Here is a 25534-nt window from a genome sequence, read left to right as displayed (position 1 = left end):
TGCCTTCGATACACAAATGACCTCGACCCTCGGATGTTGCCTACGGAAAAGGCTGAGGTATCTTCTGGCTGCCTACGAAAAGGCTTATTCTGATCCTTGCCTTAGACTACCTGCCCTTCTATGGCATGGGACAGTCTTATGGCAAAGGATATTTCGATGACCCTTAAACCTCCAAATGAAAGGCTTCCTGCCCTCTTATGGCAAGGATAGACCCTTTCGCTCTGAAAGGCTGAAAGAACAGATTTCTCAAATATAAGGTAAATTGCTCTTAAATTGCTTTGCCTTGCTCTAAATATTTTCAAATATTCTTTCTCAAAATTCTTCAATATGGCTACGCTCATTTACGAGCTAAAGTCCATATCTTCTTCTTCTACCTTTCTGAAACAAAAAGAGCAAAGCAAGTTAAGAGCCCATGGATAACCATGGATGCAAAGGGTGCCTTACACCTTCCCTTTGCATAATTACCCCCCGAACCCTATTTTATTTAAAAGGTTTTTCCTGTTCTTTTAGCCTTTCTAATTAATTTGGATAAAATAAAAGTCGGTGGCGACTCTTGCTTTACCGCACATTTCGATCGATAAAAAGTCAGTTCACCGTATTACACCGGTGTAGAAACTATTGTGAGAAAATAAATATCTGCCTAAAGCTATGAAAATAAGAAGGAAATAATAACATAAATTTGAATGCTGGAAAATATTGCTGGAATCAGAAATAGGAAAACAAGACAAGAGAAACTATGGCTGGGACTAAAAATGGTCCCAACCCTTTTACACGAATACTCCTCTCTTTATATAGTGATAATCGTTGGAAGTTATCATGTGAGAGCTAGGTAGGGGAGATCATGGTTGGAGAAGTTGAGAAAATCATGGGGTGAGTGGACTTGGTTGGTTGATTGCAACGTGCAGCAAAAATATAAGAGACGTGGGAGTCTGGAACGTGCAGCAAAAATATAGGAGATGGAGACGGAGACGGGCGTCTCAAATGAAGACGGGACCTTGAGACGGGCGTCTCACCTTTTGAGTGGTGGAGACGTGGGCCCTCATGGCCTTGGAGGCGGGCGCCTCCACTTGTGAGGTGGGCTCGGCCTTTTAATTTATTTCTTTTCTTCTTCACCTCCCTCTTGCTATATAACCTCCCTTCCATTTCTTTGGCTTTTTGAACGATTTCTTCTCTATTTCTTTCCTTTCCTCAACTAGTCTTCGAATATCCTAAATATTTGAAACAATAAAAATACCGGCATAATACTAAAATAAAATGAAATAATTAAAAGAAAATAAAAACATTATTTATGTAAATCAAATCAAATATACTATATAATTTCGTGTTATCAAACTCCCCCACACTTAAACCATTGCTTGTCCTCAAGCAATCAATAAGATAAAACAGTTGGACAATAAAAATTAAATACATGCTCATTACATCACTCGAGTTGTACTTGGCTACAGAGTGTTTTTGTTAGAACCCTATGAGGTTAATCTTAACACTAAAAGGACAGTAATGACACTAGAGAACTCCCCATATGCATACCAATCTGAATCATGCCATTATAGCTTAACCTTATTCTTGTCGCTTTGTTTTACCCGTTGCATTCGCGCGCAATCACATTAAGCCTATTATCTTTTCACGCACATAGTAGAGCAGCCGGTTAGTGATTATGATCCTTAAGCATGGAGTTCTGGCACAATTACGTGGTATACTTATTTTATGCTCGTATTGCAATTTGCGGGGGATCAAACCGTAGTTCTCCCTAGCAAGTTCGGTACTAGATAAATTCTGAACCAACCAACAATGGGTTTCTTTTATCAAATATCTTAGGTTCCGTAACCGTTGGGTTAAATGACCGGGTAAGGGTCGCCTAACTTAGTTGGTACATTCCCAATAACAGTAAAGCATAAAGATTTTTATATATTTTTTTATGAGGATCATTCACTTATATTCATCGACTCTCTACGTAGTTTGTGTTTTAGACGGCGTCGACTGCTAGATAACCTACTCAGGTTACTTTAAAACTAAAGTTTATGGTTTTGGTATAATAGGTAATCAAATCGGTGATGCATACTCGGGGTTTTAGAGTGTCGAGACGGTAATAATATTGTCTCAATTTCACTCAAGTTTCTAACATGTCTTATAAATAAGTAACCTCATACTTTCGAACGTGTAGAGCCATGCATCTAATCACTTGATAATTTTGTTATGGCTCAAGAAAATATAAGAATTTGAATAAACACGAAATTTTTTGCATATAAGACTTAACGTTACATAAATGTTTATTTGAAGGGGAAATTGACAGTAATATAAAGCTACTTAGAAAGCAGTAAAGCTTCCTCCTCCACACTTAAACCAAACATTATCCTCAATGTTTTCATATAAGGTGGATAAAGGAAAGATAGAACCTGTATGGATACTATTGGCGGGCTATCATGACCAAATCCGCTCTGCGTTTGGAAGAAATACCTTCTCCTATCATGCTCATCAACGGTGTCACCACCAGCAGCAACATTTGTAGAAATGTGCGTGGGCACCGGCTCATTTTTTAGATGATCATCTATAGATTTTTCACCTAGATATGGTCGAGACGTGACAAGCGATCCATATCTTTATTTTCTGCAAGTTCAAATAATAAAAATAAAATATTAAAATGAAAGCTCGTGGGCTGCCTCCCACGCAGCACTTTGTTTAACTTTGATAGCTCGACGGCTTAAGAGTGCAAGCACTCAAGGTGGTTCTCTCGAGAACGACTCCTCCGTTGAATTTTTAGTAATCCTCATTTTCCATGGCCACTTATCGAGCCATCTCACATATCCCTCACCTTTTCTTTTCTTTCTTTTGTGGGGTGGTTCATTCTTTTGAATTTGTGGTGGTGGTTCTGGATCTATCCTAAGTATTAGATTTTCAAGTTTGGGCTTAGTGATTTCATCCACCACCTCAAAGGTTAACCTTACCCTCTTAACACCGATGGTCTCCTTAGTTTCATGCTCCTCTAAATTTCTCTTTTTATGCAAGACTTCAAACAAGGGTGCATTAGTGTGGATATTTTCCAATACCTCGACACACGTTTTGGATTGGGATTCTACCTTAGCTTCCACAAGACTTTGCGGAAAAGGAATCAGTGGGGTATAGTGAGGAGGAACAACAATAGGTTCTTCCTTCTCTACCTCTTTTACAACCTCCCTTTCAGTTGGTGTTGGTGAATTTTTCTCAATCTCCACTCTTTTCTCACTAGAACTCTTCTCAACCACATTATCACTCTCCTCAATCTCATTATCCCTCTCCTTAGGAATTTCGATTTGTTCTTCACTATTGGTTGCATCCATATACTCCTCAAGTAAGGGTCCCAGAGGGTTTTGTTCAAGTTGGGAGATTTGAGTCTCTAATGCCATGTTGTGAGTCGCGAGGGACTCAACCATAGTGGTCAGTTGCATGAGGGTTTCATTGTTTTGAAGACTTTGTTTGATAAACTCTTGGTTTTGGACGGTTTGTGTCTCTACAAAGTGCTCCATCATGGCTTCTAATCTAGCGTGAGTTAGCGTCTCGTCAGAATCCTCCATTGATGTTTCGAAGTTAAAATCATGGGATTCTTGAGGTTCTTCAAAGAGAGTTAGCGTTGCATTTTGTGTTTCCTCAAAGTGCTTCGTCATCATAAATTCTAGTCTAGAGAGAGTTTGTGCTTCAATGAATTCCTCCATTAAGATTTCGAGGTTGGATTTATGATAATCTTGCGATTCCTCAAAATGTTGGGTGTGGTGCTCGTAGAGGAAATTTGGTTGATGATAAGTTTGTGTTGCATTGAAATCCACTATTAATGCTTCGAGGTTAGAATTATAGGATTCTTGTGGTTCCTCAAAATGTTGAGATTGGTAGTTGCAGAGGTAGTTTGGGTGAGAATGAGTTAGTGACCCACTGAAGTTCTCCAATAGTATTTCGAGGTCGGATTTGTGAGATTCCTGTGATTCCTCGAAATACTGGGGTTGGGGGTTATAGAAAAAGTTTGGGTGATACATTGTAATTTATGAAAGAGTGCCTTAGTCTCTACTGCGTAACTAAAAGAGTTACGATATCGACTTAAATAGTCTCCGGCAACGGCGCCAAAAACTTGATCGCGACTTTACGTGTCTATTAATCGTGAGTCTGCAAGTGCACATTCGTGTCGTGTAGTTTTAAAAGATATCGAATCCACAGGGACAATAAATCGATCTACCGTTATCTAAGGTTACTATGTAAAGCTAATGCTAATGATATTTGAATTGTTTAAAAAGGGAAACTAAAATATTAAATCTAGATAAAACATAAATGCGCGGATATCGGTATGTAATTCGTCTAACTTAGGTGATCTAAAGTTCCATTGGCCAGATTCTTTATCAAACCAAAAATCTTTATTAAATATGTCGTTTAAAAGTCCCCCTCTCAAACTCTCGCTCTATTGATTAAGACTACGATCCTAACTCTTAATGTACGCTCTCGTTGTCCCATCAGATTTAGAAATGCTTTTTGAAACAACAGAATTAATAAAATGCCTTTTTCACGTAAATATTATTTACTTAGAAACCCTTGTCTCAAACTCTCGCTCTATTGACTTTTTTTTTGACAGATCTCGCTCTATTGACTTAGATTATGCTAATATTCCCTAACGTACGCTCTCGCTGTCCGCCGAGTTTAAAAACACTTTTCGAAAATAAATAAATATCTAATCAGTTTTAATACGCTCTCGGTGTCCTTAAAACTAATGTCCAATATCTACTATCTGGTTAAATATCTCAAACTCTCGCTCTGTTGATTTATAACCTTAGTCCAGTTTTAAAATCTCAAACTTCCGCTCTGTTGATTTATAAACTTTTAATAAATTCAATTAGACACTAAAACTAGAAAAAGGTGATTTTCGATGAAATATTATTTAAGCCAATTTATTTCGGATCCCTTCGGTTAGATTAATTTACATATTGATATCTGATTAATTTAGCGAGACATACCGTTTAAATTAAACATGCATAAACAACAATAATTCATATATTTAGGCATATTCAATAATTTATAAACGAGAAACATAAAACTATAAATAAAATAAATGATAGAAATAAAAACCTGAAAATATAACTTGAATTAATTCTTAAACTTGAAATAGAGAACACTCCACCACAAGCCAGTTGGATCTGTTCTTAAAATTCTTCGATTAAATAATGAAAACAAGGAATTAAAATACTATGATCTAACGTAAGGTTAGATCCAGTAAAAATTACACAATAATTTCCGGTGTAGAAACTATTGTGAGAAAATAAATATATGCCTAAAACTATGAAAAGAAGAAGGAAATAATAACATAAACTTGAATGCTGGAAAATATTGCTAGAATCAGAAATAGGAAAACAAGACAAGAGAAACTATGGTTGGGACTAAAAATGGTCCCACCCCTTTTACATGCAATGTTGTCAGAATCGAGATCTTACATAAGATCGGGAGGCGACATTAAGATCGTAAAATATAAAATCGTAATTAAGATCAAAAGATCTTACACAATTTAATTTATAAGATCGAGAGATGATAACAAGATCATAAAAGATAAGATTGTAACCAAAATCATAAGATTTTACCAAAAAGTAATACTTAAAATGTTTTATATTATATATTTAATAGTGCATAAGTTTGAATATTAAATATAAACCCATAAAGTCTAAATTGAAAACATAAAATTAAAAGTCTCAAATCTTAAACCTAAAATAACAAAGTCCATAAAATAAAATACTCAAATTATAGAGGCTAGTACAAATCATAAATACGCCGATAATTTGGATTATCCCCCATAATGTCATCTCCTTCATCTTCACTAATCTCATCATCTCCTCCACCATTATCATCATCATCATCATCATCTTCTCCATCACCTTCGTCTGAATTTTCTTCTTCATTGTCACATTCTATAGTTTCAAAGACATCAAATTCATCTACATGTGCAGTTGATTTAACACCAGTACTTTGCATCAAATCTTCATTTAAATCAGCCACATTTACATGATTACCACCTGCATTTTCTTCCTCAGCAACACACCACCAATCATCATCATCTTGGAAATCATCGATTGTTAGATCTCGCTCTTTCCTTTCAGCCTTATTCTTGGTCAATCTTGTATTTACCATCACATACACAAGATCGTTCATAGTCTTTTGTTTCAACCGGTTTCTTTTCTTCGTATGAACCTTAAAATGGGAAATATTAAATTAAAATGCATAACATATAGTAGCTATAAAAAATATATATGATAATTTGAAAACATAGCATCTCAAAAGCACTCCAGTTTCTCAACAGCCAGAAGAACTGCAGGTCAAACTTAACACACGAATAGCAAAGTTTTGCAATTCCAGGCGTGCATCACCTTAATATTCCCACCATTGAGTCGGTGTCTTGTTTTCTAGTCCATGTTGAGCTATTTCACTCCCAAAGAACCCTTTTTTACTCTTAAAATCCTCAAGTTGACCATCAATTTTATTCACCATATCCACGTCTCCTCCCATCATCCTTTCTAAACATGCATACATCCCCTGTTTAACTTCATTATCTGCTTTGAAATTAGGTTTGTAATGCAACATTGGATTAAGATAGTAACCCGCAGCATGCAAAGGCCTATGCAACTGTTTGTCCCATCTGTCATCTATAATCTTCCATAAAGGTTGGTAGCTTGAGAAAGAAAAGATTAAATTAGTTCATAAATAAATACTTATATATTATTTATATGAAATAAATCAATCTAAGATATTTTATAAAATTGTACCTTTTTCTCTTATTATTGTAGCTAGTTTGAATTTTCTCTTTTGCATGATCCATTGCTTCATAGATATAGCCCATGGCTGGCTTCTCATCAGAATCCACCATACGCAAGACCTTAAGTAATGGAAAAGCACCCTTAAGGCAAATAACCAAATTCTTCCAAAAGTCCCTGTTTGTGACTATATTTTCAACTAATTTCCCATCTTTTGTCTTGGCAAATTTACTATCCTTCCATTCCTTAGAAGTGAACATCCTATACAATTCTCCTTTCTTATCATTCAAGCAACCCAAACACAAATATGATGTTGCAAAGCGAGTGACACCAGGTCTTATCAACTCACCTCTTGCAGTATAATGATGCAACAAAGTTATAAGACCCGTCCTAGCATAAATGTAAGTTGTGATCTTTTTACCCGAAGCAATAATCTCCTTATGCATAGGTGTTTTGCTCTCAAATTCCTCTAACATTAGATCAATGCAATGAGCTGCACAAGGTGTCCAATAAAGCATATTCCTCTTGTCCATCAACATTTGTCCAACCAACTTATAGTTTGCAGCATTATCTGTTACAATTTGAACAACATTTTCTACCCCCACTTCCTCAACGATGTCATCCAGAATTTTGAAAACTTTATCAACTGTCTTTGAAATTCCAGATGCATCAATTGATTTTAAAAAGAAAGTTCCCATAGGACTATTGACTAAAAATTTTATGATAGTCCTCCTCTTTTGGTCAGTCCATCCATCACTCATTATTGTACATCCAAATTTTTTCCAAGCAGCTTTATGCTCCACCAATATGCTGTTTATTGACTCAACTTTTGTCTTTAAATGTTTACCTCGAATGTCATGATAAGATGGTGGCTTATATCCTTTACCATATCGGGCAATCATTTCACACATCTTTATAAATTCTTCATCTTTTACAACGTTAAAGGAGATAGCATTGTTGTAAAAATAAGTTGCAACTTGTAGGTCAGTATCCTATTTTTCTTAAAAGCATCGTTGATAGTTGATTGAGAAGTTATCCCCCTCTTGAAAATATTTGCAATACTTGAAGATTCAGCTTTTTTTCTCTTACCATCTTCCACATCAACCTCTACTACATCTTCACATAGAGTTCTCTTCTTGATGAGTTGGGTTTGCAATTTATGAACAATGGTAAACATTTCTTTGCGAACTTCATCAGGAACAGATAGGTAGGGTTCAACATTACTATTTGTCCCAGCTAAATGATGCTTAAATCGAAAAACACCGCCGCTATACTCTTCATGACAATAGTTGCACTTGATCTTTCTTGATCCATCGTTTACGGGAGTGCCATGTTGCCATCCCACATCTTGTCTCTGACCGGGAGCATTTTTTGCGACTTAACTTTTTCTCACATTTTTAACACTTGAATTTGTTGGAGGAACCGACATACTACTACTACCACCAGTCATCTGTTCCATTAACAAAAAAATTAAAGCAAATAACTTTTATATAAAAATAATTAATAATACAAATATTTTTTGAAAATTAAAACATGTAGTAATAAAAAAATAAAAGAAAGAATGTAAAAGAATATCTTACAAATATATATAAATAAATAAGTAAATTTAAAAAACAATTTTTATAAAAACCACAGATAAATAAACTAATTAAAAAAAATAAATAACTCTTCTTTAAACCTATATTCATTTGTGTTTATAATATATTTATAATATAATTAACATATTGAATTGAAAAAATATTCTGTATGAATATTTGAGAAATAAAAATAATTAAAAAAATTAAAGCACATTGTCACGTGAAGAAGAAAATTTGTATTATTATATAATATTATAAAGTCTATTATTTTAAAAACATATCATTTATTAGAATATTACAAAATCTGAAAATATACTCTGCAGTTACACACGACACATACTCTGAAAATATATAATATTATAAAGTCTATTATTTTAAAAAATATCATATATTAGAATATATTATAATACAAATAAATTTGGAACAAGCCAATAAAGCCTGTGAGGCGTGAGCTGTGATGCTTCCTATTTCCAATGAGGCAATGACCAATTGACTATATTATGTTACCGATAATACATTGAATGAATACGGTGACGGTGATGTTTCCTAGCTCCTATTTCAATTGACCATTATTATATATTATTTTGAAAAGATAATAGTACATTGAATAATGAATACACTCACGTGAACTTTCAAGAGATAAAAACCAAACAATATTCAATAATAAAATAGTAACATATATTCTGGAGAAGATGAACACACACAAACAAAAACGAAAAGCAGAGCACAAAAACCATAAACGAGCTTGCTTACTTCTTCTTCTCCAACAGCAAAATTTGAGAATATTGAAGTCTATGTCGCCGAATTTGCAGAAGCCCACCGGTTCGGATTCAGAGCTATTGAAAAAATTAGGTATTTATGTATTTATAGCATACAGGTTGTAAACCAGGTCGCACTTGACCCGGTAACTAATCCCAATATTTTCTGGATTTGCACGATTCTACTCTCAGATTTGCAAATCAGAGCTAAAAACAATCTTGCTTACGATCCAGATCGGTGGAGGTGATTGAGATCGCAAAATCGTGCGATTCCACGATCTGGATCGCGATCTTGACAACATTGTTTACATGAATACTCCTCTCTTTATATAGTGATAATTGTTGGAAGTTATCATGTGAGAGGTAGTGGAGATCATGGTTGGAGAAGTTGAGAAAATCATGGGGTGAGTGGACTTGGTTGGTTGATTGCAACGTGCAGCAAAAATATAAGAGACGTGGGAGTCTGGAACGTGCAGCAAAAATATAGGAGATGGAGACGGAGACGGGCGTCTCAACAAGATGGAGACGGGCGTCTCAAATGGAGACGTGGCCTTGAAACGGGCGTCTCATCTTTTGGGTGGTGGAGACGTGGGCCCTAGTGGCCTTGGAGGCGGGCGCCTCCACTTGTGAGGTGGGCTCGGCCTTTTAACTTATTTCTTTTCTTCTTCACCTCCCTCTTGTTATATAACCTCCCTTCCATTTCTTTGGCTTTTTGAACGATTTCTTCTCGATTTCTTCCCTTTCCTCAACTAGTCTTCGAATATCCTAAATATCTGAAACAATAAAAATACCGGCATAATACTAAAATAAAATGAGATAATTAAAAGAAAATAAAAACATTATTTATGTAAATCAAATCAAATATACTATATAATTTCGTGTTATCACTATACAATTGCAAAACGTAAATCGTAACAAACTCAAGATCTATTCATTACATGATTAAGCTATTCCAAACAAACACCGTCTCTGTATATCTATTCATTACATGATTATGCTAGATCCATTTTGGAAGTTGAGAGAACTAGTGAAGGATGAGTGTGGAGATAACGAGAGTATGAGAAGATGTGGTTGGATGGGTGCAGACCGGATGTCGTTCTGATGAAGATGATTGTTTTTTTTTTAATGTTTTTTAGAAATAATAAACTAGATAATAAATGTGAATGAAATAGTTAACATCAATTGTAAAGTGGAATGGTGGTAAGTTGAGATAGTTTATAAGTAAGGTACAAGTACTTTACTTCTCTTAACTTTTCTTTTTATTATAACAACATATTATTATTATATTATATTATATATTATATAGGTTAGTTTTTATAGGGGATCAGATTGCAAAACTTAAAAAGGGATCAGATGCCTTTTGGCAATGCATGTTTCAGATATCCAAAGATTAGTAATTATGGTTTCTATGTGCTATGAAATATGATTGTGGAAATATTTTGTACACATACTTTAGTTTTTATAGATTGCAACTTCCAAACAAAGGAGAATAATATACAATAATTCAAACGTGACCAGCATTTTATAGTATATATTAATAATTTTAATTGAGCCTCTCTACCACTTTCATGTTTAACTTTGTCAAAATATTACTAATAGAAAGAATTACTCCAAAAATACTATAATAATTAAATAAAATAACTTTGTTGTTACAATGTATTTATTTAATTTAATTATTTGGTCTTGTCAATTTGTGTGTTACAAATTGTTTATTTAAAAGTTTTTTTCATTGAATTATTAAATTTCAGAGATGAGGAGGTTTTTGGTTCCTAGAACAAGTATTGAGAAAGTGAATGTTAAGCAACCGGAAGCTGAAGTAGAAGAAATGCCCCCCTAATGTGGTCAATGAGTTTAATCCAAATGAGATTGTGTGTGATCCAGGATGTAGGAAACAAATTCATGAGTATGCTCCGGATATTCAAGACCAAGTGAGGAGGGCATATATATTGAAGGGTCCAACGCAACCAGATTTAGCAAGATTTACTCGTACTCAATTTGGAAAGTCTTCAAGAGCATTTTGTAAAGCATGGTATAAGAATTATACATGGATTGAATACAATGAGTCGAAGGATGCAACTTATGGTATTCTCGATCGTCACACGTTATCTATTTCAAGGATACGAGGGCAAGGATATGACGGGGCTTCAAATATGAGAGGTAAGTTTAATGGTTTGCAAAGAAAGATTCTAGATGAAAACCCTTATGCTTTCTATGTCCATTGTTATGCTCACCGTTTGCAATTGATGGTTGTGTCCGTTACTAATAGTTGCTCATCTATTCATGATTTCTTTGAGTACATCTCCTTGATTGTAACCACAACAAGTGCATCTTGCAAGAGAAATGATGCTTTGAAGGAGGCACAACACCAAGATATTTTGAATAGACTTGCGAGTGGTGAGATATCTCAAGGAAAGGGCTTGCACCAATCATCTAGTCTCGCTAGACCCGGGGATACTAGATGGGATTCATATTATACTACCTTGATTCGATTGGATCAGATGTGGTCCTCCGTGTTAGAGGTGCTTAGTATTGTTGATGAAGATGGACGTGGACAATCTCAAGCGGTGGGTTTGATAGAAAAATGGAGAGCTTTAAGTTTTATTTCATTTTGAAGCTTATGTTAAAGTTGTTTGGTATCACAAATGAACTTTCAAAAATCTTGCAAACAAAAGATCTTAATATTGTGCTTGCTATGGAATTAGTTGATGATGTTAAAGTTTGGTTGGCTACATTGAGAGAGTGTGGTTGGGATGATTTGTTTATTGATGTCCAAGAATTTTGTTTTACTCAAAGTATGCTAGTGCCAAATATGGATGAAGAAATACCGGTTCGGGGTCGTTCAAGAAGAGAAGGGAGGACTGTCACTAATCTTCACCATTACGATGCAAAGATTTTTTATGTTGCTATCGACAAAATATGTGTGGAGATGAATCACCGATTTAGTGAAGGAAGTAACGTTGTGCTGGATTGCTTCTCATGTCTTGACCCTAAGAACTCTTTTTCCAAGTTTGATATTGATAAGCTTGCCCGTCTTGCTAATATTTATCATGCAGATTTTTCTGATGATGACTGTGGAACAATAAGGGAGCAACTTGAGACTTATGCACATCAAGTGAAAAGGCATGCTTCCTTTACTTCTTGTGAAGATGTTCAAAGTTTGGCTATGAAGATGGTTCAAGCTGAGAAACATTTGGTATTTCCATTAGTCCACAAGCTCATTGAGTTGGCTTTGATATTGCCGGTGTCGACAACATCTGTTGAAAGAGCTTTTTCAGCAATGAAGATTATCAAGTCTAATTTGCGCAACAAGATCAACGATGTGTGGTTCAATGACTTGATGATATGTTACACCGGGCAGGAGATATTCAAGTCACTTAAAGATGTTGATATTATTCGAACATTTACCGCAAAGAAGTCTCGGAGAGGGCATCTACCTCTTAATTTTATTTAGCACACTATTCGCAGGTTAAGTTTCATCTCTCTTATGTAGCACACTTTATGACTATTTATATATTGTCACATGTAACGTGCAGTTAAATTTTTTGCCCAGACTACATAAAATTCTTGGTTCTGCCACTGTCTTAAAATAAGCTAAACAAACAGCCCTTAACATTATTGATGTAATGTTTTTCTCAATTTAATTTCACAAGTGGACCTTATATTATATCTTTTTTTATAGAACCATGTTAACCATAACATTTCTTACGAGAAAGTTTTAGGGCTATTTTTTTGTTCTCCCTAACTGGCAACGCAGGGCTACAAGACATGTTAATCTATGTAGTTCAATGTGGTTAATGCATCCATCTGGGTGTTCATATTGACAGCATTGGATTTACCAATTCATTTATCTTCTTGAAAGTGAAGATAGTAATATTTTAAATTTCAATCTTGAATTCCTACTATGAATTGCAAGAAATTTTTTGTTTATGTTGTGCGGTATTAATTTATGAAAATTGTTAGTTAGTATATTGTAAAATAGAAAATAAATTTTTTGCATTTCACGTCAAAGTTACTATAGCACTACAAAATTACTAAGCAGAATTTTTTTGCATCTCACGTCAAAATTACTATTAAGCAAAAACAAAAATTACATCTCACGTCAAAGTATATTTAAATATACTAAAAAGCAGGGCCGTTTTTGAGGGCGTGCAAGGCGACCTACAGCACAGGGCCTCACACTTTTTCATGTTTAAGTTATGACAAAAAGGGCCTCCGATTATATATTTCACTGCTAATTTACATTTAAATAGGCCCCTTAAAAAAATTTCATGATTTAATTGTAGATAACTTCAACTTCTTACACAAGGCCTCTCAAAAGTTTGAGACGACTCTGCTAAAAAGTAACTTGGTGCTACAAATAGGGCCCCTTAAAAAAATTTCACGATTTAATTGTAGATAACTTCAACTTCTTACACAGGGCCTCTCAAAAGTTTGAGACGACTCTGCTAAAAAGTAACTTGGTGCTAAAAAGTAACTTAGAGAAAAAATAAAATTACAAACATTCTTAACTTATAAATAAGAAAATACACATTAAATCAGAGTTTCAACACTAAAATAATAACCAAAATCTCATAACCATATAAAATACATGCTAGACTATCAATAAAGAACATAAAATTCATGCTTTAGAGATGAAGGTTGGAATGTGAATAATACGGTATGGGATATAAAATCTTTGGTTTGGAAATGGAGTTTTATAGGAGAAATTACACATTCCATTTGTAGTTTTTACGAATTTAACAAAGATCATTTGTTATACCTTTCGTAATTCTAATTGATTTGTAATTTCTCTTTTGGCGGGATTTTCCCGTTCTTGTGTAAACAGGTTTTGAGAATCTTTAGTTCTCTACTATATTATATACTTGCTTACACACAAAAAAAAAACTTCCACTAGAGAACATTCATAATTTGATCTGCGCGATCTCCATAAAGGAGAGCATCATGAATACAGCCGCCAAAAGAAATGTCGCTAAGGAAAGCATGGTGAGAAACCTATAAACGAGCTCCCTGAAAGGTGTTTTGAAAGTTTCTTTCCTTTTAACTATGAGAATATCTCATATTTTATGAGCTTCTTCATAACATCTTCTTTAGGATCACATTATATGCGATTCTTTAAGCTCCGCTGAACAGAAACGACTAAGAAGAGTCCACGTCACACCAAGAGGTTGACTGCAAGTAAACTGCTCAAATGTTGATCGATTGCAGTTGAAACTCTTGTAGCGTCCTCACATTCATGAAGAAGTCAACCGCTCTCAATGTCAAAATTTGACATTTTTGAGGAAGATGGCCGTGTATTGTTTGTAGGATTCATTGTGAACTAAGGAACTACTCCCTCCGTTTCTTTTTAAGTGTCATTTTAGTATAAAGCTCTTCAACCAAGATGGTGGATTGTTAGAGTTATTTTTCCTATTATACCCTTATTTATTTTTCTCTTTCCAAATAAATTCAATTATACACTCTCTTTTTCCAATAACTAATTGAAAAATGTGAGGTGGAGTTATTGAGAAAATAAGGATATAATTGACAAATCATTACATTAAATTATAAAACGACATTTAAATAGGAAAAAAAATTCATTTAAAACGAACCATAAAAAGAAACGGAGGGAGTTTAATATACAATAATTTATAAATAACTATCCTATTTAAAATAAAACCATCCCCAATGAAAATTAACCTAGTTATAAATTATAAATACAAATCAACTAAAGGCCATTATGGGAGCGCTCTAAACAATTAACTTTTCAAAATATTATTATTACTCAATAAAGATGAAGCTTTGCATTGGTTAACTGTTTTTATTTTATAAATAATAAGAAAATGTTTTGATTTTGTGAAAGAAAGTTTGATCCATGTACAAATTGGTGTATTTACATAGGTATAAAATTATATTTTAATTTTTTTATAAAGTAGACAATCTAAATTAATTCTAAAGTAAAACTAAATTATTTAAATAAAATTAATTAATTAAAAAAGAAATTTAAGGTTTCTATTTTATTTTGTATTATTTAAATAAAACTAATTAAATAAAATTAATTAATTAAAAAATTGGCGACATATACTATAATGACGGCTTAGATATGACGTTCTTCCAATTGGTTTTGAGAAAGATGCTTGGATTCTCAAGAGTTTCTGGGGAGGGGGTTTGAAAGAGGAAGGATTCTTCTGACTTTGTCGTGGTTAAAATGTAAGGCTTCTCTCATTATATATTTCAATTAGACAATTAATATTATATTATTTAAAATAAATTTATATTAAAAAACAAAAGATAGAGACAAAAGAATTAATTACCTTTCATACAGAAATGTGAATGGCGTAATTATCATGAAAGCAGTGGCACATCGATAGAAAACGAAGACGTAACTGTGCATGCCACGGTCCATGGATATTTTGATCATGATGTTCATAGCTGCATATGCCATTGGTAAGAAAATGAGAGCAATAAATGGCTATTTTGCTAGCCAGGAGGATAGTGTTTCCCCATTGTCCATCTCCTTGCCTTAAACACATTTTAGATTTAATCAATGCACTAAATTGTGTATTTTTGACACTTTGAAAAAAGTACTAATCTTATTTTGGTATTTTTATTATTCCATTTACCTTTCTTAAATCTAATGCTAAGATTAATAAAAACCATAATCTAACTAAAATAGGTGACTTCTAAGGTGAGGGTTAAGTTAAATTCCTCACCCACCACTTAATTTAAGTGTTAGATTAAACTATGGAAAACTACATAGGAAGAGAGATAATTGTTTCTTCTATATATGAAAAATGTGTGTGCATGCGCGCACTTTTTTTTGCAAAATATGAATTATAATATATAAATCAACAAATTATTTTAATTTATTTTAATCTTTCTTAAAGAAAATATATAATTCAAGTTATAACTATTTAGAAATTTAAAATTTTTAGACAAAGATATAATATCAATTAGAATAAGATGGCTTCATTGCAAATTGCAATGCCACAAGCTCCTTCCAAACTAAACCAAAAGCATCCTTATGCTGATCACAAAGTGACAAAGTACTCTGACCAAATGGAAACCGTGGGTAGCATCTCTGCTCTAAGGAAAGTTTCCGCTTTTGGCCTCACACTCGTAACGCTTTAATCCTTCCTACCAACAATTTTTCGGAAGATTTTGATTGACATGACAAAGGAGTTGTCACCCATGTTAAAAATTAGGTATCTCGTATAATTAAATCGTTTTTATCATAATAATTGAAATGTTATATCGTTAATTTAATTTTTGTTATTAGGGATATGTTTGTGGTTCCTGTTGGCATTTTAGGACGACGAGAGTTTTGGAATGAGTTCATCTATTTTCCATTGTTAAGATTATTATTATTATTTGAATAATATTTAAAAAAATAGTTATTAAATATTCTTTAAAAATTATATATATTTTTATAAATGAATTGAACGTAGTTTTAAATATTATAATTGGGTTTTCAATTTCTCATTATATCATTAGTTATTTATACTAATTTATAGAATATTGATTTTTGGTTAACTTTATATTTATAGATACTTGTAATGTTACTATATTTTCATGTTTTCAATTTTATGTGTTGTTCATGAAGATATATACAATTAAGACTTAATGGTTTAAAATTTTTACAGGGTATCAAGAGGGATATAGAGCATGTGACATTGGTTGTATTGATGAGTTGGCCACAAATGCAATTGAATATCTATTCCATTTTGGAGCAATGCGAGAAAAGACCATCCTTACTTGACAAAACCAAAATTGTAGCTTTCATTTTTTATTTTAGTATGGTTGCCACATATGAAGGTCAAATAGCTAAAAATGACCATCTATTAGGCAATTAAATGTTTTTGACAAAAGAATTTTAATTATGTCATATATTTATCTGATCATCTTTCATTACTTTTATATAAATTGAATGAAAATTTTCTAACTTATGCTTTATTTGGTAAAATTGCTATCAATGACTAAAAATTGGCGACATATACGAGCGTTGTCTCTTGTCCAAACATATATTATAATGACGGCTTAGATATGACGTTCTCCCAATTGGTTTTGAGAAATATGCTTGGATTCTCAAGAGTTCGTGGGGAGGGGATTTGGAAGAGGAAGGATTCTTCTGACTTTTCTGTGGTTAAAATGTAAGGCTTCTCTCATTATATATTTCAATTAGAAAATTAATATTATATTATTTAAAATAAATTTATATTAATAAAAAAAGATAGAGACAAAAGAATTGATCACCTTTCATACAGAAATGCGAATGGCGTAATTACCGTGAAAGCAGTGGCATATCGATAGAAAACAAAGACGTAACTGTGCATGCATGGTCCATGGATATTTTAATCATGATGTTCATAGCCGCATATGCCATTTGTAAGAACATGACAGCAATGAATGGCTATCCTTTTGCTAGTCAGGAGGATAGTGTTTCCCCATTGTCCATCTCCTTGCCTGAAACACATTTTAGATTTAACCAATGCACTAAATTTTATATTTTTCACACTTCAAAAAAAAAGAACTAATCTTATTTTGGTATTTTTATTATTACATTTTCTTTTCTTAAATCTAATGCTAAGATTATTAAAAACCATAATCTAACTAAAATAGGTGACTTCTAGGGTGGGGTTAAGTTAAATCCCTCACCCACCACTTAATTTAAGTGTTAGATTGAACTATGGAAAACTACATAGGATGAGAGATAATTGTTTCTTCTATATATGAAAAATGTGTGTGCATGCGCGCACATTTTTTTGCAAAATATGAATTATAATATATAAATCAATAAATTATTTTAATTTATTTTAATTTTTTAGACAAAGATATAATATCAATTAGGATAAGATGGCTTCATTGCAAATTGCAATGCCACAAGCTCCTTCCAAACTAAACCAAAAGCATCCTTATGCTGATCACAAAGTGACAAAGTACTCGGACCTAATGGAAACTGTGGGTAGCTTCTCGACTCTAAGGAAAGTTTCCGCTTTTGGACTCACACTCGTAACGCTTTAATCCTTCCTACCAATAATTTTCCGGAAGATTTTGATTGACATGACAAAGGAGTTGTCACCCATGTTAAAAATTAGGTATATCGTATAATTAAGTCGTTTTTTATCATAATAATTGAAAATTTGTATCATTAATTTAATTTTTGTTATTAGGATATGTTTGTGGTTCCTGTAGGGATTTTAGCACGACGAGAGTTTTGGAAGGAGTTCATCTATTTTCCATTGTTGAGATTATTATTATTATTTGATTAATATTTAAAAAAATTAGTAATTTAATATTCTTTAAAAATATATATATTTTTATAATAGAATTGAACGTAGTTTTAAATATTATAATAGAGTTTTCAATTTCTCATTATACCATTGGTTAATTATAATAATTTATAGAATATTGATTTTTGGTTAATTTTATAGATACTTGTAATGTTACTATATTTTCATGTCTTCAATTTTATGTGTTGTTCATCAAGATATATACAATTAAGAATTAATGGTTTAAAATTTTTATAGTGTATCAAGAGGGATATAGAGCATGTGACATTGGTTGTATTGATGAGTTGGCAACCATTGCAATGGAATATCTACTTCATTTTGGAGCAATGCGAGAAAAAGACCATTCTTACGTGACAAAACAAAAATTGCAGCTTTCATTTTTTATTTTAGTATGCTTGCCACGTATTAAGGTCAAATAGCAAAAAATGGCCATCTATTAGACAATTAAATGTTTTTGACAAAAGAATTTTAAATATGTGATATATTTATCCGATCATCTTTCATTACTTTTATATAAATTGAATAAAAAATTTCTAACTTATGCTTTATTTGATAAAATTGCTATCAATAACTAAAAACTGGCGACATTTACGAGCGTTGTCTCTTGTCCAAACATATATTATAATGACGGCTTAGATATGACGTTCTCCCATTTGGTTTTGAGAAAGATGCTTGGATTCTCAAGAGTTCGTGGGGAGGGGATTTTAATAAATTTATTATTAAAATAAATTTATATTAAAAAAAACAAAAGATAGAGACAAAAGAATTGATTACCTTTCATACAGACATGCGAATGACGTAATTACCATGAAAGCATTGGCATATCGATAGAAAACGAAGACGTAACTCTGCATGCTACGTTCCATTGATATTTTGATCATGATGTTCATAGCTGCATATGCCATTTGTAAGAACATGACGGCAATGAAAGGCTATCCTTTTGCTAGCCAAGAGAATAGTGTTTCTATCTCCTTGCGTGAAACACATTTTAGATTTAATCAATCACTAAATTTTGTATTTTTGACACTTTGAAAAAAAAGAACTAATCTTATTTTTGTATTTTTATTATTACATTTGCTTTTCTTAAATTTAATGCTAGGATTAATAATAACTATAATCTAACTAAAATAGGTGACTTCTAGGGCGAGGGTTAAGTTAAATCCCTCACCACCACTTAATTTAAGTGTTAGATTAAACTATGGAAAACTACATAGGAAGAGAGATAATTGTTTCTTCTATATCTGAAAAATGTGTGTGCGTGCGCGCATATTTTTTTGCAAAATATGAATTATAATATATAAATCAACAAAGTATTTTAGTTTATTTTAATCTTTTTTAAACAAAATATATATTTCAAGTTACATATATTTTTATAAACGAAAATAAGTCTATTATTGATATAAATATTTTTATAAACGGGAATAAGCTACAAATATTTTTATAAACAAAAATAGTTTATTGTTGATACAATTTTTTTATAAACCAAAAAAGACTATTGTTGATACAATTATTTTTATAAACGAAAATAAATTGCAAATAACTTTATAAACGGGAAAAGTCTACTATTGATACAATTATATTTATAAACGTGAATAAGTTAAAAATATTTTTATAAATGCGAAAAAGTATATTGGTGATACAATTATTTTTATAAACGGAAACAAGTTACAAATATTTTAATAAACAAGAAAAATCTACTAATTATTTTTATAAAATTATTTTACCCAGCGTTGGATCAAATAAGTGTTTTTATAAACGGGTTCTAAGTATTTTTATATTGGATTAAATAAGTATAGTGTTGTTATATTACTTTAATCAATGCATAAAGGTTGCTACATTTTTTTTGTTTATATTTGTGATTATGTGAATGTTTATGATCCGTAAAACAAATTTAAAAACCGACAAATGACATATTGCGACGTGTAATTATTGTTTTAGTTAAAGAGCTAAAATTTGGATGTATTATTAGCTCTTACATCGTTAACTATTATTTAACATACTACATGTTTAATTTTTATTCCGATAGTCATCCAATTAATATGTGTATTGTTTAAATATATACGGAATAACTTTATAAGATAGATCTTATCCTCGTAATATTAAACCCAAACGACCCCGTGCGATAGCACGGGTATCCTGCTAGTAAGTTATTAAAACAGTTGCATATTTTATATTAATTATTACAATTACTTTATTAATTTTTTCTTACTTCTAGTAATAACTTATTAAAACAGTTGCATATATTATATTTATTACAATTACTTTTTTTTTCACAGATTACAATTACTTTGTTTATTTAACATTATTATCCATTTTTCTTTCGCTCATTAATTTCTAGTATTATTGTTATCATTTACTCCCTCCGTTCTTTTTAAGTGTCGTTTTAGCAAAAAACTCTTCAACTAAGATAGTGGATTATTAGAGTTACTTTTCCTATTATACTCTTATTTATTTTTCTCTTTCCAAATAAATTCAATCATTCACTCTCTTTTTTTAATAACTAATTGAAAAATTTGAGGTGGAGTTATTGAGAAAATAAGGGTATAAATGACAAATTATAACATTAAATTATAAAACGACACTTAAACAGGAACAAAAAAATTCTTCTAAAACGACACTTAAAAAGGAACGGAGGGAGTATAATAAAAAAGTTAGATGAGAACTTTGGCAAGTCTGCCAAGTGTCATCATTTTAGCTCCCATGCTATTTCAAAACTTTCTATATAAGGTAAAATTTCTTTTTTTCGTTTTTAATACTTTTTATTTCTTTTTAATATTTATTTTATTTATTATTAGATGCATCCAGGTGAAAGAACCGTATCCCCTTCATCATGGGTATCTATTGGGATACAATCCCCCTTTTCTATCTTTTCGTTTTTCCACGCAAAAGAGCAGCCACAATTTATGGGATTTTCTCGAAAATATCACGATAAGCTTACAATTTGAATTTAGGTTTCTCATTATTCACAATTTGAATTTACGATGCAATTTTTTGAAGCTGCCTTCTCATCTCCCAAAACTCAATTAGTGCATCATCAATTTGAATTTGAAGGTTTTTTCTTTCAACTATTTGTATAAATATGTGCTATCTGATTTCAGATATTCACCCCCTTCGAACCCTTCGTCTTTTTTCTTACGATTACGATTTTGCCTTGATTTACGATGGCAGCCGCAAGACACGGTTTTGTTTCAGAAATCACACAGAATATTGGGATGTTGTTGTTCGAGTTATTCGATTGTTGTTCATTGTAACAATATAATCAATAATGTATTTGCATAGTTTCTGGTTTATGGGAGTAACAATGTATTGTTGTTAAGGTTGCAGATGGCCTAAACCATTTCTGGTTTGTGATTTTTGTGATGCATTTCTTAGCCTAGATGGAATTAAAACTCTTTTAGTGTTCAATTAGAACTTAGAAACTTAGTTACTGGTTTTAGTATGATTCAGTTTCAGTTGCTTCGATTAGATGTTATAGTATATATACTATTTGGATTAACATGTTATCTTTCAGTTTCAGTTTCTTACAATTTCAAGGATACAGTTTAATGTTATCTTTCATGACCATTTTTTTAGTGGCTATCAGTTTAATGGCTTTTTGGTGAGTGGAATTATAAAGCCATGTAGATGATTTTTGGTGAATGATTCATTCATGAATTTGGAACCATGATTTTATACATTTTTTTCTTGCAGAATGTTCCTCCAAAATTTTTGGTTCGCTTCCGAGTATTAAACAGCTCATAATAGATTGATTTCAATGTCGATTGATTTCAATGTTGGTGCTTATTGTGTTGTGGCACTGAAAGCTGGAATTCTGGAATCAGAGTTGCTGTTTATTCATTCAGTTTAAAAATGTCAGGAACTTAGCAACATGTTGAGCAGGAAATATCAATGCTAAGATTAAGTTTTTGCAGGAATTTCGGATGTTCTCTTAGATGTTGCGGCTGTTTTGTAACTCAAATAAGCTCTTCCAATTAGTCCCTAATGTAAAGTACTGTTAGTGTAGATTTTTTCTCTATATGTGAGAGGTCATTTTCTAGATTCAAATTATATTTAGCTTTCATCATATTGATACTTTGCTACTGTGTAACAGCTGCTACAAAAGGAAGCAATGATAAGTACTACACATGAGTTTGAAGAGGATGAAGGTACATTCAAAATTTCTCCGGTGTGAATACTTTTGAGATAGTTTTCTGGGATGTCAAGTTTGTTTGATACTTATCCCATTTTTCTTACAATCTTATCTTGGTTTCGGATTAGAATCTCATAGCTGGAAGGTATTTGCAAGCCTATCATTGATAGGATGTACCAGGGTGCTGCTGGTGTAGCTGGTGGAGCCATGGATGATGATGGTCCTACAACTGGTGTTGCACCCCAAAATTTGCCCATCTAATTATTCTATAATTGGCTTAAGCTTTCCATTTCATATACATACCATCCATTAAACTGTCTAATTCATGCATCAGTAATCCATAATTTGGCACGGAGTTCAAAGATATTAGTGATCAAGGTTTCTCTATGGCTTTAAGATTCCATATATACATTCGAGGATTATTCAATGTGTTCCACCATTTGGGCCATTTATATCAAAATACCTCTCTCTCAACTAAAGTATGGATCAACAAAGCATTAGGTGTTTAAGGTCCGATATGGAATTAAAGTTTCTCTAAGATACAAATTTAATTTATCATTAGTTCAGAAACTTTCTCTTATGAAAATCAAGGAATGGTCAAAGTACATCTCAAGAGGGTATTGATCAAGAATTTCATGAATTTATTCAAGTGCTGTTCGCATTCTTCCATAAGAAGGATATTTGCTATACAAATCATGCTCTTTGACAAGAGGTCATCATGACCAAGACAGTTTCTTACCATTGTTTCATGCAAACAGTTGGAAAAATTGAGTTAAGTTTGACTCATTATTCATGCCAAGCGACTATTTACGGCTATGAATTCTCAAATGTATAAGCTTATGAATTACTTGGAATTTCGATTACAAAAAGAAAGAGCAAAAGCTATCACAAATTAAGTTATGAGACAAAAGTCATTTGATTCAACCCTGTTCAATTCCACTTCTCATTCAAAAGTATTATATATATATATATATATATATATATATATATATATATATATAGATATATATATATATATATCCAAACATCCTGTTATTCAAAGTATCTTACAAGGTCTCCACCATTACATGCTCAAGAGTTCAAGTTACACTTACAAAAAATATAGAAAATTATACCAAGTTATTTAGCCTCATATCCTATCTCATTATTAAACTATAGCTCCACGCCGTACAAAATCAGTTAGTTGCTCGCCATCTTCACGCCTCATGTGGTAATCCTGACTTACAGCAAGTCTAATTGTGTCCACACATCCAATACGCTACAGCCGTGTTCAGAAAATTCAGCAGCCCTGCATAAACACAAGTTCAATCATCATTACAAAAAGTCCAGAAATGTGTTGCAAAACGATCATCACAATTTACATCACACGACCACGTCCATATTCATTTCTGTTCAGTTATACCTTACATCACAAGAATGTTATACAGCAAAATATATATATTACATTCTAAGTCTAATCTTCAATTCCAATCTCCATCCTTCACTCTTCAAGCAAACTCCAAACAGCTCCCAAATTGATTAAAAGAAATCCAGTTGCTTTGCTCCATATCCATCAAAATCTGTCCAAACAGTCATCACATAGCCCTCCATTCATCTACAACACCTTGCTACTGTCAAATCCAGACCTGCAGCTAAACACCAAGTTCACACAAAAAGTAAATAGCACCAAGGCAACCTCATATCATTTCCAATAACCTGCATCAAGACAGAGAATACTTCACCATACATTGAGTCAAGTTTAACTTATTCAAACATATTCAACCCTGTGTTAACAAGAACAGAACCATACCTGCCAATCAAATACACACAAAAAATCAAGATGCAACCTACTGTTACATCATAAATAATCAGTCCTGTATATTGTGAATAAAATCCCTAAAACCAGTCCCTAATTTAACTTTAACTTACTGCTGCAGCAAATCTGCATATGATATTTCTACTTCAAAACCTAACCATTCCACAGAATTTCCAGCAGCCTACATAACTTGTAAACTAACCCAAAGAAGAACCATCCTAAATAACTAACAGAAAACCAGAAAAATCAGAAACCAAATGCAAGTCCCACATTCAAGAAACTGAAAAATACCTTGCAAGCTATAATGCTGAGTCCCACATCTAAGGATTCCTAATGATCACCCAATGATTGCTCCTATAAATAGTCAGCTTCACCCACCTACAATGGAGACCAAAAAAAAAAGCACTATCAGTCTTCATCATTGTCTCGCTTGCAGACTTTGAAGGAAGAAGGGTAGAGCCTCAAAATCTTCACACACCATTTTCCACAATTCACCATCTTCATCTTCATTCACCTCCATCTTCACCATTATTCAGAATCTTCAATCCTCCTTCTCTGAAACCATTCTCCTCAATTCAATCATTCTTCTTCTTCGTTCTTCTGAGTTCTTCATCCATCTTCATCTACAATCTCCACCATACAGAAAACCTCTTCATCAATCCTTCAAAATCATCCATACTCAGAGCTCATCGAGAACCTTCATCAAATTGCTTCCGACCTCAACTGCTTCAACAACATCTCTGAATCGCTTCACTTCGAATCATCATCTGCAAACAGCAACGATCATCATCAATAACATCTTCAGCTTCATCTCGCATCAACAGTGAGAATGCAACAAAACACACAGAAGTTCATGAAGAAAGAGTAGAAGACGAGTGCGTATCTGAGAAAACAAAGAATGTTGAAGGTACCTGAAGGCTTCCCAAAGGAGCTGCCATATCGCCACCACTGAGATGATACAAAGCTTCTCTGCTCGTTCTTGAAGAGCCTGACGCCATTCTTGATTTCCCGAGTCCTAATCTCTTGCTAATCGCTCGAATCCAGGTTCCGTTTCAATTTAAGTTTGATTTTGGATCTTCAAAGGTTTTGTGATTTAGGTTAAGAGGTTTAGGTTAAGCTGATAATCAATGAGGGGTTGAGAGAACGGGGAGATGAGCGAGGGAGGTAGAGCCTTGATTATATTCATGGTGGCGCGCCGTAGGGTTTCATAGGTGAAGGTTGCGCCACCGCCGTTTCGTTCGTCTTCGCGACGAGAGTGAA

At 32.8% G+C, this 25534-nt stretch overlaps 1 protein-coding gene, 1 long non-coding RNA gene and 1 pseudogene across 2 annotated transcripts; 2 read left to right on the top strand and 1 right to left on the bottom strand.

The window, feature by feature from the left end:
- Window positions 1–5751: 5751 nt before the first annotated feature.
- LOC131657724 (uncharacterized) lies at window positions 5752–8208 on the bottom strand (annotated as a pseudogene).
- Window positions 8209–8936: 728 nt separating this feature from the next.
- On the top strand, window positions 8937–12973 carry LOC131655170 (uncharacterized). Its single transcript, XM_058925068.1, has 2 exons — window positions 8937–9178; window positions 10833–12973. The coding sequence occupies exon 2, from the start codon at window positions 11666–11668 to the stop codon at window positions 12533–12535; it is 870 nt and encodes a 289-aa protein (XP_058781051.1). The 5' UTR covers window positions 8937–9178; window positions 10833–11665; the 3' UTR covers window positions 12536–12973.
- An 8166-nt stretch (window positions 12974–21139) lies between these two features.
- LOC131655169 (uncharacterized) lies at window positions 21140–22713 on the top strand. The gene is made up of 3 exons (XR_009299674.1): window positions 21140–22333; window positions 22441–22495; window positions 22608–22713. It is a non-coding gene; the product is annotated as an uncharacterized LOC131655169 (long non-coding RNA).
- Window positions 22714–25534: the final 2821 nt, after the last annotated feature.

Source organism: Vicia villosa, linkage group LG3 (genome assembly GCF_029867415.1).
Source record: "Vicia villosa cultivar HV-30 ecotype Madison, WI linkage group LG3, Vvil1.0, whole genome shotgun sequence".
NCBI classification, from domain to species: domain Eukaryota; kingdom Viridiplantae; phylum Streptophyta; class Magnoliopsida; order Fabales; family Fabaceae; genus Vicia; species Vicia villosa.
Note: the sequence above shows the minus strand (reverse complement) of the source record. Positions and strands in the feature narration are given on the sequence as shown.